This window comes from Syngnathus typhle, linkage group LG2 (assembly GCF_033458585.1).
Source record: "Syngnathus typhle isolate RoL2023-S1 ecotype Sweden linkage group LG2, RoL_Styp_1.0, whole genome shotgun sequence".
NCBI classification, from domain to species: Eukaryota; Metazoa; Chordata; class Actinopteri; order Syngnathiformes; family Syngnathidae; genus Syngnathus; species Syngnathus typhle.
The window spans coordinates 3,400,124-3,416,807 of NC_083739.1; the positions used below are offsets into that span (position 1 = coordinate 3,400,124).

General features: G+C 48.5%; 1 protein-coding gene across 2 annotated transcripts in view; it reads left to right on the plus strand.

Annotated features, from left to right (window-relative positions):
* The window catches only part of agap1 (ArfGAP with GTPase domain, ankyrin repeat and PH domain 1), a 42,581-nt gene that overhangs the window by 18,866 nt on the left and 7,031 nt on the right, over positions 1 to 16,684 (plus strand). For both annotated transcript variants that reach the window (XM_061300773.1, XM_061300765.1), the window contains 7 exons: positions 5,702 to 5,806; positions 7,796 to 7,964; positions 8,458 to 8,628; positions 10,649 to 10,810; positions 13,133 to 13,287; positions 13,346 to 13,436; positions 13,569 to 13,791. In XM_061300773.1, the coding sequence (XP_061156757.1) occupies positions 5,702 to 5,806; positions 7,796 to 7,964; positions 8,458 to 8,628; positions 10,649 to 10,810; positions 13,133 to 13,287; positions 13,346 to 13,436; positions 13,569 to 13,791 (1,076 nt within the window). The remainder of the gene's footprint in view (positions 1 to 5,701; positions 5,807 to 7,795; positions 7,965 to 8,457; positions 8,629 to 10,648; positions 10,811 to 13,132; positions 13,288 to 13,345; positions 13,437 to 13,568; positions 13,792 to 16,684) is intronic.

Below are 16,684 nucleotides of genomic sequence, written 5' to 3' on the forward strand. Positions count from 1 at the left end.
CTGTCTGCGAGCTCTTCATTAAGAGTGAAATCACACACACTTGACATCAATTAGAGCGCCGAGCTCTCCCGGGTCCTCCGAGCGCATCATTAGGAGACGGGCGCCGCCCCTCCCTCTGTTCCCCCACTTGATCGCCCACTTGACGCCGCCGCGTAGCACTTCAAGCTGCTTCCTTTGCATCCTTTGCCCTCTCATCTGCAGCTGAGCGCTTTGGCGCCCGCCGTAGCGTTTTTCAAGGAAGAAAGGCGAGAGGAAGGGGAGGGCGAGCGAGACGCCGCCACGGCGAGGGGGAGCGGCGGAATTGGCGCTTAATTTGCGTCCGTCGCGGCGGCGGGCTTTCCTCCCGACGAGCATATCAGGCAATTAGCGAGCGCTAATCATGACCCTCGTGTCGGCGCCGCAGCCTCGTTTGTAATCTCTTAATGAACAAATTGCATCTCTGATTAGGGGACGTCTCACTGGGAGAGAGAGCGCGGGCGAGACGGCAGCGGAGGCGTCGCTAATTTTTCCGGATGGCGTTCCCGGTGTCTTATTGGGAACCCGTGATGTAAAAATGCGGCTCGGTGGGCAGAGTCCAGATTTTCGGTGGCGCTCATTTTGAGTCGGAGTGCCGTAAACACGTGACTGGCTTCGAAGAGGAGCTATCTCCCAAGTCCACAATGTCAAGTGTAAAACAAATGTCGTGCGTGTCCGTCATTACCCCCGTCGAAATGAAAGCGGCCGCTTGATGTCGGAACGTACGTTTCTCTCCGTCGTGTCCCGCCGCGCGGTTCGCCCGGGAGGTCAAACGAAACGTCTCAATCGGGCGCCCTCGCGGGAGCTGTCAGTCATGAAGATTAGAGAGGAAATCAATGGGATGAGGCGTGCGGTGTTTGTGGGAGTTTGAACTGGGAGAGCTTACCTGTCAGCACTCCTGATCTCATTAGAGCGACTCCGGGCCACTCGAGGTGACGGCGTTTCAGCCCGCCTTCTTCTTAAAGGAAACCGTTTTTTTTTCTTTTTAGCGAGAAGCTCGCTCATTAAAAATACCCGTTTGCAGTGCTCGGGTCACAGGAACAGGAACAGTCGGGCCTAATTGGTCCCGCGCACCTATTATGTTTACACACTTGGCTTTTTTTTTTTTTTTTTTTTTAAACATGCACATTTATACGCATATTAGCGGATGGGGTCGTTTCGGTCACGCTATCGTCGCTCAGCCGCAGGGAGGTCAAATCCGAGTAAAAAAAACGGACTTATCGTATTTCTCATTGCTGTTTTCCTTCAACTGTTGGCAAAATGATGTGTGGTGAAATATTCTTCCGCTATGAGTTTCTGCAGACCTAATGGTGAGTGAAATGTCCCGCTGAATAATAAACCGTCGGGCCATTTTTATTATTTTTTTCTCCCCTCCTGGAATGCAGCGCACGCATCCAGCTTTGTTTACTCCTCCACATCTGCTCCACTTCGCTAATTAGCCGCTAATTGGCGCAGAGAAAGCAAACGGCTCACTCGAGTCTCTTGTCAGGCAAGTTTACCGAGGAGTTTGAGGAACTCGTGACGGACCGGCAAACTCAAGCGCACGCGAAAAAAGGAGCCCGAGGCTGCCGTTGATAAATGGCGGCTACACAAATTTGTGATTTTGACCAATCGTGCCAGGATTCAAATAATTAAAAAAACAACAACAGGGTGTTACATAGCAACCGTAAATATCCCAAAAATGACGCCAACTCTGAAGGGGAAATTGTGTTGCAGGTCAACGACATTACCTGAAATCATAATGACAGGAGCAAATCGCGGCCGGGTGGAAAAAAAAGCAAACCGGTGTCAGTCAACATTAAGTCGTGTGTGGGATGATTATGAATGCTGACGGGAAGAGAGAGGGCCTGGAGATTTCCCGACTCATCTCATCCTCTATGACATACTTTCCCTGATAAGAATATTTCAATTGAATAAGCTAATATTATCACTTCAGTTGTGACTGTTAGCCCAAAATAGAAATCCCTGTAAGTGGTTGTAGTTATCCCAGGAAAAAAAAGCAAAGTGAACAAACTGATAAGAAAACAAGACGACAAAGTGAAAATGGAAACCTTTGGACGTACCGGTGAATTTTGGGTGACCCCGCCCACTGATAGTTCCTAACCGTATCCGTACTTTCCGACACGGGCCGAAACTCTGTCTCGGAAAAGGAGGCGATTAGCGGCGTAATTGGTTCTCCATGTTGCAGCCGAGCACGGGGCTGGCTGGTTTTGACAAGTGTGCTCGTCCCCTCTCGGCGCCTGCTGCTTTGTCAGGAGTTAAATTGCATGGTTAATTCGGATGTTATTTACCCTGTAATTCATTAGTTTGGGCCGCCATTGGCGACTCGCAGGCTGTAATTTCACGCTTGGCAATAAAAGATGTCTCATAATCTGCTTCATTTAGCAGCCAAAGAATTTAATGAAATTAACTGTGGCCCTAATTAAGACGGTGAATATTAAAGACCTGCTATCAAGGCTTTAACGAGGGTGACACGATCCGCATTTCGCCGGATCCGAAAAATATCATTTCCCCGTGAAAGGTTGTCACTGCTCGGAGCCATTTTGGCCATGATGACATTTTTGTCACGCGCGCTCACCCCTGCAAATGAGATTTTAGCAGGGGGCGTCGCTCCCATTTTAGTCGGAGGAATAATTAAAGCGTGGCACGCGGGCGTCAATCAAAGAACATACTCATTACGCCTCATTTCCACTTTTTGTTTGCCACGGGCTCGTCGCGTGATGACCGCCGCTGGCCCGAGGCTCTTCGTGTTTTATGTCTGTTAATACGCTAAAACTAACAAACCGCTGCGGTAAGCTTTTTGGGTTTGTCATTCGTGACTCCCATCGCCAATTGAAGGATTTCGGGGGAAAGCAGCCCTGAGTCAACCGTTTCGCCCCCCCCCCAATCTTCAAAATTTGTTTTTAGCACAGTGATTTCCAATAATATATAAAGTTTGTAAAAGTTTGATCCCGTTCCGCCGATCGCAGATCAGCCGTTTGGCCACGCCCCCCGCAATCTCGCCGCGAGCACACAAGCGCTGTCTGAAAGCATGATGGATGAGCTTCGATGGCCGGCGCGATAGCGGAGGCAGCGTCCAGCTTCCCTCCCACCCACTGTCACCCCAGCACAAGTCTGCTGTCCAAGGGTGACACCTCCAATTTAGCTCCCTGCTCTTGTGGGATTTCCACGAACAAAAGAGCCGTGGCCCCTCACTGATCCGTCTGCTCTGTGCAAAGCGTGTCCCGACAGCGTCTCGGCCGCCGTCGAGCGCCTCCTCGATCTCCTTTTGGATCTCACACGGGACCCGTCCATTGTGTAAGCAGCGTCGGGCTGATGGAGGGATTAAATACTCTATTAGTTAAGAGCAGACCCGGAAAGTAACGTTACTGCTTCGCACAAAAGAAGGTAGTGAGCTAGCATGATGCCGCTAGTAGCACTTGGTCTGGTTAAAGGCATCCGAAACTTACTGCTTTTAAAAAATAGATATAATCCAGCTCAAGTCCGGTCCGCAAGAGCCCCTATCCAGCCTGTTTTAGATGCAACCCCATGTGGTTTCCTTCTGAGGGCCATACAAAACTTTTCAGATATTTAAAAAAGATGGTAATAAAAATTGCTAGCAATTTCTCTATTTTCTAAAAGTGAAGACAATTTATGATTTTTATTCTTTGACACCTGAAGTCCATGCACAATTTGTCCTGGCGGGCCGCATGAAATGATGTGGCGGGCCGTATCTGCACCCCCCCCCCCCCCCAACCCGGACGTTAACTTTGACACACATAATCTAGTCTAACCAATAATAATTACTGATACTTAACGACTGCGCTACAAAGTTCGGCTTAATTGCTAAGACTGGAAAAAGTTGAACATTGAAATTGTGACGTCCCAGTTTGCCGGAAGGTAGCGCAGGCCCATCCAACATCTTTGTCTGCCACGCGAGCCTCAGGTACAATGCGTCATCTAATGAATGACCTCATCGCTCAGCCCCCCGCCAACAGGCGACCTTTGCTAAGCGCTACTTCTTCTCAGTCTTTATTCACCGTCCGGCTTCCTCTACCTGAGCTTAACTGTGACGCTCGTCATTTGCCTTTGGACATTTTTTGGGCGTTTAACAAATGACATCATCTCCGCCAGCTCCCCCCCCCCCTTCCCTCCCCCTAGCTATCGACCTTTTCCTAAGCACTAGGCCTCAATACTTCACGTGGCGGGGAAGTGCCAAGTGAGTATATATGCGAGGACATATTTATTTCCCCGCACGGGGACCTTGTGCGCCGTCACAGCCCAGGCCGCTCCCGAAGGCGAATCGTGCCGCGTGTGTCACCGAGCCCGTAGACGCACATAATGAAACATGTTAGCCGTCGGCGTTCGGCTAGCTTCATGCAAAGCGATCGCGTGTCACGCGTAGGACGGATGACTCGAACGAGTCTGATAGCTCCTGTCCCAAAAAAGTCTTTCGGAGAGGCCAACGTGAGGAATGTTAGCAGTGCAACATTCACGACCCAGGTCTCGACAATCTTGTACACCTTCTGAATATTTCGCGACCGGATCACCTTCCACGTTTGGTTTTGATCCGTCCTGACTAAATCGGGTTTTGCGGGTTCATGACCCCAAAATAAATACGCTCGGTTTATCAAGTCATTCCACATCTTGGTAAAGTGGACCTGATGGCTTCACTTGAATTTTTTTTTTTTTTTTTGAGGATGTAGTACTATTTCTGATTTCGCCGCAAAGCGCGGGAAATGTTGGGTCACCCCGCTGCCCCTTGGTCCCTCGACCGCCGGCTCTCCCAAATTCATTTCGAGCTCTTCCCTCAAACACCGGTTGTCTTAATCAAAGCTGAGCGTTGAGAGCAGCGCCTCGTCTCCTCCTCCGTGGGTGTTTCCGCCACATGCCTCCCCCCTCCCCCCTCCCTTTACGGCTGGACTCTATTAATATCCTGTGTCGGCGTGTTAATGTTGTTGAGGTCCAGTGGAGTGACACGCGTGGCAGCACGGCTTTAATTGCTAATCAGTGGACAGTTTTATCCGCTGCCGCCGCCTCCCATTACCCCTCCGTCACTCCTCCCCCTCGCCGTGCCTTTTCTCCCCGCCATCTAGGCGACCTTCGTGCTCTCTCACCTAATGAATGGAGCACAAATGAAGTGTGGGCGGCGGTCGCCCGGCCTCGCTGCTCACTCAGCCGCGGCTGATGCGCGTAGGAGCGGCGAGCAGAGAAGCGGCGACGACGTTAACAAGCCTGAAGAGGGGAAAAGTCCGACAATTAAATGACGCCGGGCAATGTCGTAAGCTCGTTAAGGCGCTCGTGTACGCCGAGACGGACAATTGCGTGATTATGGCACTAAATGCACTCGTTAGTGGATATTTTTGATTGAAGCGTTGTCTCTTGACTGAACTACATGATTTCTTTTTCCTTTTCAGGGACGGTGCACATTTTGAATGTAAATTTCACTCTCCATATATCATTGTATATTGTAGCGTTGCATAGGCTAATATCTATCTATCCTTCGTCCCGAGGCAATTTGTAGCTGGACATAATTTGTTGTAAATGACTTTTAAAGAAAAATTTGAAGATCTGACGCTCATTTATACCGAACAATAAATCTTAGCAAATTTTGCAAAAGTGTGTGGTTCCTCCGACATGGTTGTGTCCGCATCGGGCAGTCACATTGCATGTTTGGCTTCTATACTCAATACGTGCTTGTCTCCAGGGTATGCTGCTGAAGAGGAGCGGCAAGTCCCTCAACAAGGAGTGGAAGAAAAAGTATGTGACGCTGTGCGACAATGGGCTGCTCACCTACCACCCCAGTCTCCATGTAAGACATGCACACACGCTCGCTTGAATTCCTACTGACGGCGAATTGAAATAAATAAGAAATGTCTATTTATGTATTGATTTATCAGGTGAATATGATTAATAAAATAATAACTAAAATATAAAATACATTTATTTAGTTAATTTATGTATTTATTAGGTCAATATAATAAATAAAATTAAATGTTAAATGAATATTATATAAAATGATAAATACAATTAAAATTTTAAATAACATATTTATGTATTTTTTCATCAGGTGAATATGATTGATAAAATAATGACTAAAATATAAAATACATTTATTTAGTTAATTTATTTATTTATTAGGTCAATATAATAAATAAAATGAAATGTTTTTCAAATGATAAATACAATTAAAATTTTAAATAACATATTTATGTATTTAGGTATTTATTTATCCGGTGAATATGATTAATAAAATAATATCTAAAATATAAAATACATTTATTTGGGTAATATATTTATTTATCAGGTCAATATAATAAATAAAATGAAATATTTTTTGAAATGATACATACAATTAAAATTTTAAATAACATTTTTTTTTTTAACACTTTGTCTCACGCTCTCTTGACACGTTTCAACTGTGAGCATCAGTCACGCTAATTCTTCCCAATTTCAGGACCCACGAGTGAATTAACACGATCTGCCACCATTGCTTTTTTCGTTCTGTCATCTGTTGGCGCGCTTGTGCCACTTGATGTCGGAAGCCCTCCGGAGCTAAGCGACTGCACCCCGGGGTCGTGGGTTCGCTTCCCTCTGGCGCGTTCTTCCGACACACTTGAGCAAAGCTCACGCTTCCGTCAGCGATTAGAACGGCTGATGCAGTAAATTAGTGCGAAAAGTCATCACTTAACACATGAGTACACGCAAAATGCCTGGGGCACAAAAACACTGGTTTTCCTGAGAAGCTCGCCGTCAATTAGCATGTTTGCAGAGGCTAATCGGATGAAACTCAATCAGCGCTGCTAATTGCCATACTATGTGCAAAGAAATCACATTAATGTCGCTAATTATGTGGATGGAAACAACGACGGCTTATTGGCGGCCGGGAAAGTGTGAGCCAACTCTCGCCTTTTGTCAGTCACCAAGCGTCGGCCAATGTGGCGATGGAGTGTTTATCCCGCTTCATTTTGTCCTCACCTGTAGCCCCGCCCTTGGCTCCGCCTCTTAGCATAACTTTTTTTTTTGAACAAATTTGTCTTTTCTCCTCCGTGATGTCTCCATCGATTTATGTATGGATTCATCTGTGTCAGCACTTTTATGTGCGTTCCACTGCGGCCACCTGCTGTTGATGCATCCAGTCGGTACACATGGGGGCCCGGACGCCAAGCAATTGAGAGGACAACTGGGCCGATGATGAAAGTACCCCAATGCAAATGGAGACTCAATTACCTCGGTCAATCTGTTGGCGAAATGCGTGCGTGTGTCTTTGTGTGTCTGCGTGGTCCGGCTTTACCCAGTGGGCTGCCGGCTCCATGGCTCTCCAGTGGCTTGTTAAGACGCCATCAAGAGCACTTGGCTTTCAATTGGCCTTTTGTCAGCCCGGATAAGAAAGGAAGTGTGTGTGAGAGGATTAAAGGTTCGAAGCAGTCAAAGTAATACAGAACGCCAGACGTAACGACGTCGATGGAAATGTTCTACCGACTACATTTTACAAATCAATTTGTCAACATTAAAGTGGTGAAGCACCACTCATCTCGAGCAAGCTCCGATAATGCCAAGCCTCCTCACCATGGGGTTGGGGGGAGGATTGAAGAAGTGCCCCTTGTTCATCCCAAACACATCAGAGCAGGCCTCATGATCAGTAGCATTGCTCCTCTTTTGAGTTTGTACTCCACTTGAGCCCATCTAAAAGGATTAGTGCGGTTTTGTTCGTCACAGTCTCGACACTATTCACATTTAAATACAAATGTAAGGGTCACTGGAATTTTTTATTTTTTTTTTTCTGTGTAATCCCTCTCAGGACTATATGCAGAACGTCCACGGGAAAGAGATTGACCTGCTGAGGACCACGGTGAAGGTGCCGGGTAAACGGCCGCCGCGAGCCGTGTCCACCTGCGCCGTCATGCCCAGCCCCAAAACCAACGGCCTGACCAAGGACATGAGCAGCCTGCAACTGGGACACATTCCAGGTGAGGAGGAGGGACAATTTGACATCCTCGAGAATCAACATTTTCATTTCCGACTCTCGTTGGAATCAATAAAGGCAGCTGGAATGGAGGCTGCGAGTGATGATTAGCACCTGACAAAAGATGTCGTAAAGGAGACACGCGTCTGTTTGTTAAGCACACACACACACTCGCGTTCAGGAGGCCGAGCTAATAGCATGAATATTCAGTGAGGCGTGCTCGTGTACTAATTATTGTCATGAATATTAATGCAATCAGAGACAGAATCCACTCTGCCAGCACTAAGAAATGAGCTGCAGTCAGTGAGGAAAGGCTTTATGGTTGGGGGGTGGGGTGGGGGGTCTATTAAGAGAGAACGAGAGGTCAGGAGGAATGATGTGAAAGGTCAGATGGAGGAATCACACGCAAATTTTAAGTCATGTCACACACGGAAAGAAGGTTCCCGAATTGTTCCTTCCCGCCGAGATTGGATCAAAATGATTTTGTGCCCCGACAGGTTCGGTTAGCAGCAGCTCGTCGGTCTCTCAGATGGCGAGCGGCATAAGCTTGATGTCCTTTAACAACCGAGGCTCGGACGGCATGGGCGGGCACCAGCGCTCGTATTCCGTCTCCAGCGCCGACCAGTGGACCGACGCCGGCGTCATCGCCAACTCGGGAATCGGCACGGGTTAGTAACCACTCGCTGCTTGGGACAAGGATTCAAATGAATAAATGACGATAGCTGGTGGGACAGTTGTAGTCGCTTACACGTTTGACTTTGTTGGGGGCAAGCTAACGTGCAGCAAAAATAAGGCTACTCGAAAAACATGCAATTAGCATAGCATGTCAATCTAGGCGATATGAAACCAAAATTGTATTTCCATAAAATACCGTAATTTTCGGACTATAAGTCGCGTTTTTTTTCATAGTTTGGGGGGGGGGGGGGCGACTTATACTCAGGAGCGACTTATATACATATATATATATTTTTTTCACTTTTTTGGGCATTTTATGGCTGGTGCGACTTGTACTCCGGTGCGACTTATAGTTCGAAAATTACGGTAGTTCCAACTCATTTTCTCGAATTTATTTTTACATCTGCTTATTGTTTTGATCCACCTGCCAGAGCGCTAATATCAGTTGTAGACCATGTGCCCAACACACACACACACACACACACACACACCGGAATGCTGCAATGCAGTGACGATCATCTTGACTGACACTGACAGTTCCGTCTTAAATATTGCCCCTCCAGCCCTCCCTCCCTCCTTCCACAAATAATGTTTAAAGGTGTGAAACGCTTTCAGCGGGGTGCTCTCACACACCCAACAAGCGCTTTCTCTCGAGCTCTTTCACCCTTGTATTTTTTATTTTTTTATACCGTGCCTTCTTTGTGACCTGCCAGCATTTGAGCACAATTTTTATATTTGCCCAAATCATTTCCAGTCATTCCAAATTCCCCCATCGTAACTTCCCCTAGAAGTTTACCGGAAATGTATGACCCCCTTTGCAAGGTGGATTAGTGACGTCACGGTGAGCGGACGAAAAGTCACAGCTGACCGTCCTCGGTCCCGCCGAGCCGCCGTTGTCCAAACTATTGAGGGGCTGAAGGGAAACAATCATGGAGAAAGTCAAGGAGGAAGTCTCCAGGCTGCTGGTGGGGAGGAAGGGGGGGGGCTTGTTTGATGTGGATGGAGCGCAGCGCGCAGATGGGAGCGCCGTTAATCCACGCCGGTTAATTGCGCGCTCGGGGATGGCATCTTGTCAGCAGAGATAAGTTGTCACATTTTCCACTTGAGCTGAGACTAAACGATTGTAAAATAAGTTATGGCCGTCCTTGGGGCTGTCTGCCGTGTGGCGGCCAGTGAGCTCGTGCGTGCGCGCGTGTGTGTTTTTACATCTACACACACACTTATACTGTGGCCATGTCAGTGTCAGCGCCACGCTGTGATATTGATGGAAACTGAATGTTATTTTATTCCGCCGCTAGTCACAGCTGTCAGCAGCCGCGATCGAGATGGAGGGCGGAGAGAGACGCCGCTCGTGTTCTACAAATGCGGCCCACCTTCACTTTCCAATCAGCATCATAGTCATGCGGGGGGAAAAAAAATGTGCAGCTCGTCAAGGCTGAATGATTTTACGATTAAGATTTCTAGGGCCTGTAACATTTGTTTTTGTTTTGATCCAAAGTGTCTTCAAGGAATTCTGGGACTTTCCATGGGAGTTCATCGGAATGTTTTAATTATTTATTATTTTCTTTTTTAGTTTTGAGTCAGTTTCTCTTTGTACTGGGCGTAAAAGTCTGTCTGATTTATGTTGTTCTTAATGAAAGTATATCTTCGTATTGAGTCAGACATTTTCAAACTGTGTTTACAATCATCATCTACATTTCTTACCTATTTTTTTTTAACCAATTGTAATCGTCAGATTTTTAAGTAAAGTGATGGGCATTAAAAAAAATAATTTTTAATCCGATCAATCGTCAAAGTAATCGACAAATGAATCGATTTGTAAAATAATTGTTAGTTGCGGCCCAAATATTTTTCCTTGATAATATTGTCTTCAATTCCAAGTCGACTCTCGTCATTTCCATGGAAATGTTTCCATTCGGAATGTTTTCAAAATGTTTCCAAAATGTTCCCCTTTTCACGACGTCTCACGAAACGTTCCAGCTGTTTAAGGCGCTTCCGTCCGTCTCTTTCCAGACGGGGCCTTGGGCGACTGCATGTCTTCCAGTCCCAGCATCTCCAGTACAACCAGTCCCAAGATGGAGCCGCCGCCATCGCCGCACGCCAACCGCAAAAAGCACCGGCGGAAGAAAAGCACCAGCAACTTCAAAGCGGACGGCCTCGCCGGTACCGCCGAAGGTAACGCCGCCATGTGTTTTGACACGTTTTGGCCACGGAGCTCAAAATCTGTTACACGCACGCAGAACAGATGTGCGAGCAGCCGTAGCAGATGTAACGTGTGCTTCCCCATCGAGCAGCTGACGAGGGAAATTATAATCCGACAGACAAATTTACTAGTTTGTCTTTTGGTTATTTTCACCTCCTTCCTTCATCATCATTTCCCAATTTCATCACGTCTCCTCCTCCTGTTTCTCCTCTTTGTTCTCATTTCATCAGCGCGCTCTTCATCCCTCCCGAGAGAGGCTTAAGTGAAATATTATAAATAATCTGTGGTATTGAAATCTTTTATCCGCGGTGTCACTTCCATTATTCAATAAGCGATTCGTTACAGTCTTCCCAATTTAGCCATTAAGCAGCGAGCGCTCTCAGGCGGCCGCCGGCTCGCCGCCGCTTGTCACGCCGGGCGGGCGGGCGGACAGGTGGCTGAAGTATCGTCGTGTCAGCGCGAAGCCCGGCGTAATTCATGAGGGAGGAACGCCCTCTTGTCTCCCAGCTTGCCCTGATTAGACCCGCCGCAGTCAAAATTGAAGTTAACAATTGATTTGGTTACCGGAAGAAAAGCAGGCGTGACAGTTGCTGCTCAGTGGCAACGTTTGGGTCGCATTGGGAACCCTCTGGCTCCATCCCGCGCTAGTAACTTACAAGTAATACATGAAATGATTGTTTAGACGCACACAAGACATGGAGATTGAATAATTCATCGACTATTTTCTGAATGACAAGAATAGACGAACCATTATGACAAATGGACGTATGCATTGTGTCATTTCTGGACCTTCAAATGTGTTAAGGAGACCCCAAAATAGTTAATGCGTCAATTGTTATTTGGGGGAAAAAAAAGTACATCACAAGGAGAATTTGTCAGTGGCAGTAGATAAAGAAAATTTCAGGAAATCCGCAAAAAAAAAAAAAAAGTTTTTCTTTTACAAACCCAGAATATTCTTTAGAAAATAGAATAGAATAGATCTTTATTTGTCATTGTCACATGTACAACGAAATTTCAAAAGTGCCAACCGATCCGCGCATGAGGTAAAAAATAAATAGAATAAAAAGATTTAAAAAAAAGAATACTAGCTAAAACCCACAGAAGAACATACACAGACATAATCATTTACGTTTAGCTGCATTCAACGCGACTAAAATGTTATTAAAGCTATTTATTCCCTATGCCGTACTGGGTAAAATGTAAAAAATATATATATATCTGGTTTAGGCACCAGGGAGATCTGAACATATTTCAGGACCTCCCCGGCCCCCTCTCTAGCTCCGCCAGTGTGACAAGAAGTCTGCTTATGGCGCTTAGAGGTTATGGAAATGGATATTAAACAAGTGTTGATTGTCAAACTATAGAAAAGACAACGTTTTGGCCAAGTATTATTATCGGATTTCGAACCGATGACAGATGTAGCATGTGAGCGTTTGGATTTTGATGTCAACTGAGCGCTGTGCGGTCCACTTTACACCTGGCCCGTGTCACATGACCCGTTGACCCCACCTCGCTTTTTCTGTGACCGAAAAGGCGCCAAGGCACGCCAAGGATGTCAGACGGCATTACCCGAGCTGCGCTTTGTGTCCACGTGAGCGTTTGCGTAGCACTATTTTCCAGGTTATTAAAGTAGTAAAAGGCCGCTGATATGGAGAGTAATGACCTGTGTCGCAAAGCAATAGTGTGCGCGCTGACATTTAAGCTTTTAATTTGTGTTTCCCCAGGCCCCGTTTGTGTCCCTCACACCTCCCCTCTCATTGCACCTGGCGGCCCGCTGTCACATACACAACACGCGCACAGTATGCATGCCGGCCCCTCCCCCAAGTATTTGGTTTGTTCTGTTTGTGCCGCTAAAGGTTGCCGGTGTCAGAGTTCACAAATTGCCTCGACGCCGCCTCTCTGCGTGAATGTCGCTCACAGTAGCCGAGAGCGCCGGCGGTAATTACCAAGAGCGAGCGAGCGAGCGGGCGGCCGTCTGGCAGCACTCGGATACGCTCGTCGACGCCGCGCCGTCTCAAAAGGGAGGATTTACTCGCAGCGCGAAACAAGGAGGCCCACTTGAAACTCATTTCCATCCGGTGTTTGCGGCACTTTCGGAATCGGCGAATCGAATCAAATATCCCCAAAGATCATTTTCAGTCGTTGGAGTGGTTTCGTCAATGTGCTCATGTACTTTTAAGATTTTGAAAATGAAGATGGGCAAGTGCTGTTTCTTGCAAAATGCACATTTTATTTATTTATTTTTAGTGGAGTTGCTCGAATGACTCTGACTCGATTCTCTCTTCCCCCCACAGAGCAAGAGGAGAACTTTGAGTTCACCATTGTATCACTTACGGGTCAAACGTGGCATTTTGAAGCCACTTCGTACGAGGAGCGAGACGCCTGGGTGCAGGTCATCGAGGGTCAGATCCTGGCCAGTCTTCAGTCCTGCGAGAGCAGCAAAAACAAGGTGGGTGCTTTTGTGAGCACCTCGGCAACGTGCACTCACACTGGCGTCCTTCTTCCAGTCTCGTCTGACCAGCCAGACAGAGGCCATGGCGCTGCAGTCCATCCGAAGTATTCGTGGAAATGGCCGCTGTGCCGACTGTGACTCTCAAAGTGAGTAGAGAGGATTGTTTCCTTGAATGGACTCATCTTTAGATCGCGGGTCATGAGAGAAATAGAAAAAGAAAAAATTCTGGCTGGTTTTGAAACACAATCAAAGTTGCCACTAATGCTGCCACTTTGCAGACCCAGATTGGGCCAGCCTCAACCTCGGCGCCCTGATATGCATCGAGTGCTCGGGCATCCACAGGAACCTGGGCACCCACCTGTCCCGGGTACGCTCGCTGGACCTCGACGAGTGGCCGCTGGAACTCATCAAGGTCATGTCGGCCATCGGCAACGAGTTTGCCAACAGCGTGTGGGAGGCCAACTCGCAGGGTCACCTGAAGCCTGGACCGGATGCCAGCAGGTAGGCAAACCACTGGATGCTGGTAGGGGGCGCTGTTTGGGTGAGAGCTATCGACGTGTTCAGAGAAGCAAGAGTACAAATGAGCGCAAAAATGCACATGGCCGCCGCCGCGGTGGAAATGCAAATGAACGTCAATCAGTCAGCCATCGACTGCGCGCACACACCCTGAGCGTATTGACGTGTCATTAACCCTCGTCCATCAGAGCGCTAATGCTTTTATTGTTGCTCATGTTGCTATTTATTTATTAATCTGATGTATGTTTCCCCCTGAAAAGATTAGAGCAAGTCAATATTATCTCAATTTAGCTGCCACGCTCCACTGCGGCTGCATCCCTCTCCGGCCCGTCGATAGTATTTATCAGGCCATTCCTTAAGTGCCTTGATTTTCCTCTCCCGCCCTGTTCATGACTTCTGTATCCATACCCTTCGGAACGGCTGTGTACTAGGAGAACCTTGGAGTGAGCGAGAACCACCAGCTACTTATCAATGGATGGAGAGCAATGGAAATAGCAGAAGATAATATTTATTGAAACTGTTTGTTTTTGGTGGAGTGAGTAGAGGGGGAGGTCATTGTCACGGTCTTCAGCCGGGGCGCCACATTTGGTCGAAATCATGGCTGAGGATGTGCAGGCAGTTGAAAGGATCACAGGGAAGCCAGAGGGGGGAGGGGGGGGGCTGGGGTCGGGTGAGACAGATAGATGGAACACTCACCCCACCCCCTCACATGGTCTCTCAAGTGAGTAATAGAGGCCGAAATTTCATTTTGCAAGTGGCTGATTTAATGATCCAAAGGGTAATTAATGGCCTGATTATCTTAATGTTAAATATGGCCAGCAGCAATTACACTGACCTCCTGTCTGTCAAGGTCTGCCCCCCCAACACGCTCGCGCCTCCCAACCACATCCTGTTTTGGAGCTCGGGTGGAAAGTAGGAGACTCAGCAAAGGTGCTCAGGCAGGGAGCAAAGGAGAGAAAACCAGAGAAGGTGGAAAAGAAGGGAAGGTGAGCGGACGGAAGCCATCTAATGACGGAGGAAGAAATGGTGCAAGAAAGGGAGTAGGTTGGTTGGAGCCCAGGGGGAAATGGAGGAGGGTTGGCCAAGGAGGTGCATTAGCATGGCTGCCTGTATTAAACACCTCACCTCCCCTCCCCTCCCCTCGCTGGTCTGGCCAGAGGGAGAAATTATGTTCATGGAGATCACGCCCCTGTCCGATGAGATATGTGACAGGCCGCTCTCCAGCTGTTGTCATCATCTCTTTATCAAGCTCCGCTTTGTACCCAGCGTTCGCGGCCCGCCGTAAGCCCACCCACAACATTGTCTCGTCCGGGTCACATTAGCGTCAGGGGAACGAAGACTCTGCTCCCAAGGACTCGGTCGCGCCGTCGGCTTCTTTTGCGAGGATTTCTCCGGAGCGCCAAAAAAGACTGCGCCATCCTCTAAACGTTCCCATTAACCCCTCCGACCGCCCGCGGTCAAGCGTCCTCACCTCAGCTGGCACGCTCGCCGGTATCGGCGCCACAGCTGATGCCACAGCTGAGGGGGCTGCTAAGTTTGGGCCGGCTGCCCGTGTTGGAGCAGCCGGGGGGGGGGGGTCGCTTCAATCCGCACCGCTGCGGCAACCGTGCTTGTGGGCTTGGCGTCGCAGCTCATTGTTTTAATTATGTGCGGAGTGACACGCCAACACCAGCGCGCCCGCCCGGCCGGCCGGCCGGCACCCTGGGCCTCGTTTGGCTCCGCTTGACGCGGCGTGTTAAAAAGACGGCGGCGGACGGCAAGTGACAGCGCCGCTAAACCGCCCTCCCGCCTTCCAGACTACAGAGGTGACCATGTCGCTTCCTCCAAATAATGACCTTTGGCGGGTTTTCCCAGAGGCTGGCCTTGGCCTGGTTCTGCTCATGTTTCCGCGCATTCAAAACATGTGACCCCCCCCCCACTTTGAGCCTCGCCAACCAAGCAAATGCTCAGACCAGCTCGGAAGGTGAAGTTGGTATCTCCAGACAGGAAGCATGACTTAACAGCGACCCGTGCGTGTCAGATGCTGAGCCGCTATTAATTCGACGCCGTCCTGTCCGCAGGGACGTCAATGAATACAAGCGCAGAGTAATAATATGCCCCCCCCCCCCCCCAATCCTAAAATGGCCATCCCAGCACCAACAGATTTCAAATGAGACCTGCTGCTTTTAATCTGAGGTGGGGTGTCAGGTGCGGTGGCCGCCACGGCAGGGCGGTGGGATTGGGCTCAGGGGACATGATGGGGGCGGCCAGGAAAAAGGGGGGGGGGGGGGGCTCACAAGATAATTGTCCCCCAGGGTCAGAGCAGGGGGAGGAGGAGGGGATACTGCTGCTGCTGCTGTCCCGGTTCTCCGATCATACCAGACATTGGTGCGAATTTCATCACGCACATCGAAAGATTCGGAACCCCCCCCCCAGACGAGACTCGGCGGATTTGGAGCTGGATTTACTGGAGTACATTTCATAAGTCACTCACAAACCAAGTGGCGTTTCTCCTTTCGCTGGAACGTACACAACTCGTGTGTCGCCGAGCTCCCGTCTTGATCCCTCCGCCATTATGCGCGGCCCCCCGTTCTCGGCCCGCATTTTAAACAGCGCACGCTGGCAGAAAGAAGCCTCCTGACAGGCGGGCCAGTGCAAATAATTGGGCCTACATTCTAATTCATCCTTGATTAAATGAGTCCTAATAGACATTATTTTTTACATGACTGCCTCGCTGGCGCCCGCAGCCGCGTCCTCCGACTCGCCTAATGAGCCCTCCAATTTACTATTGACATTAAACCGGCTGACACGAGCCAATCAGATTCCCTTCATGGTTGGTCGTCAGCGAGAGGTTCCGCTAATGTGGGCTAAAAGCGCTTTTTTTTTTTTTTTTTTTATG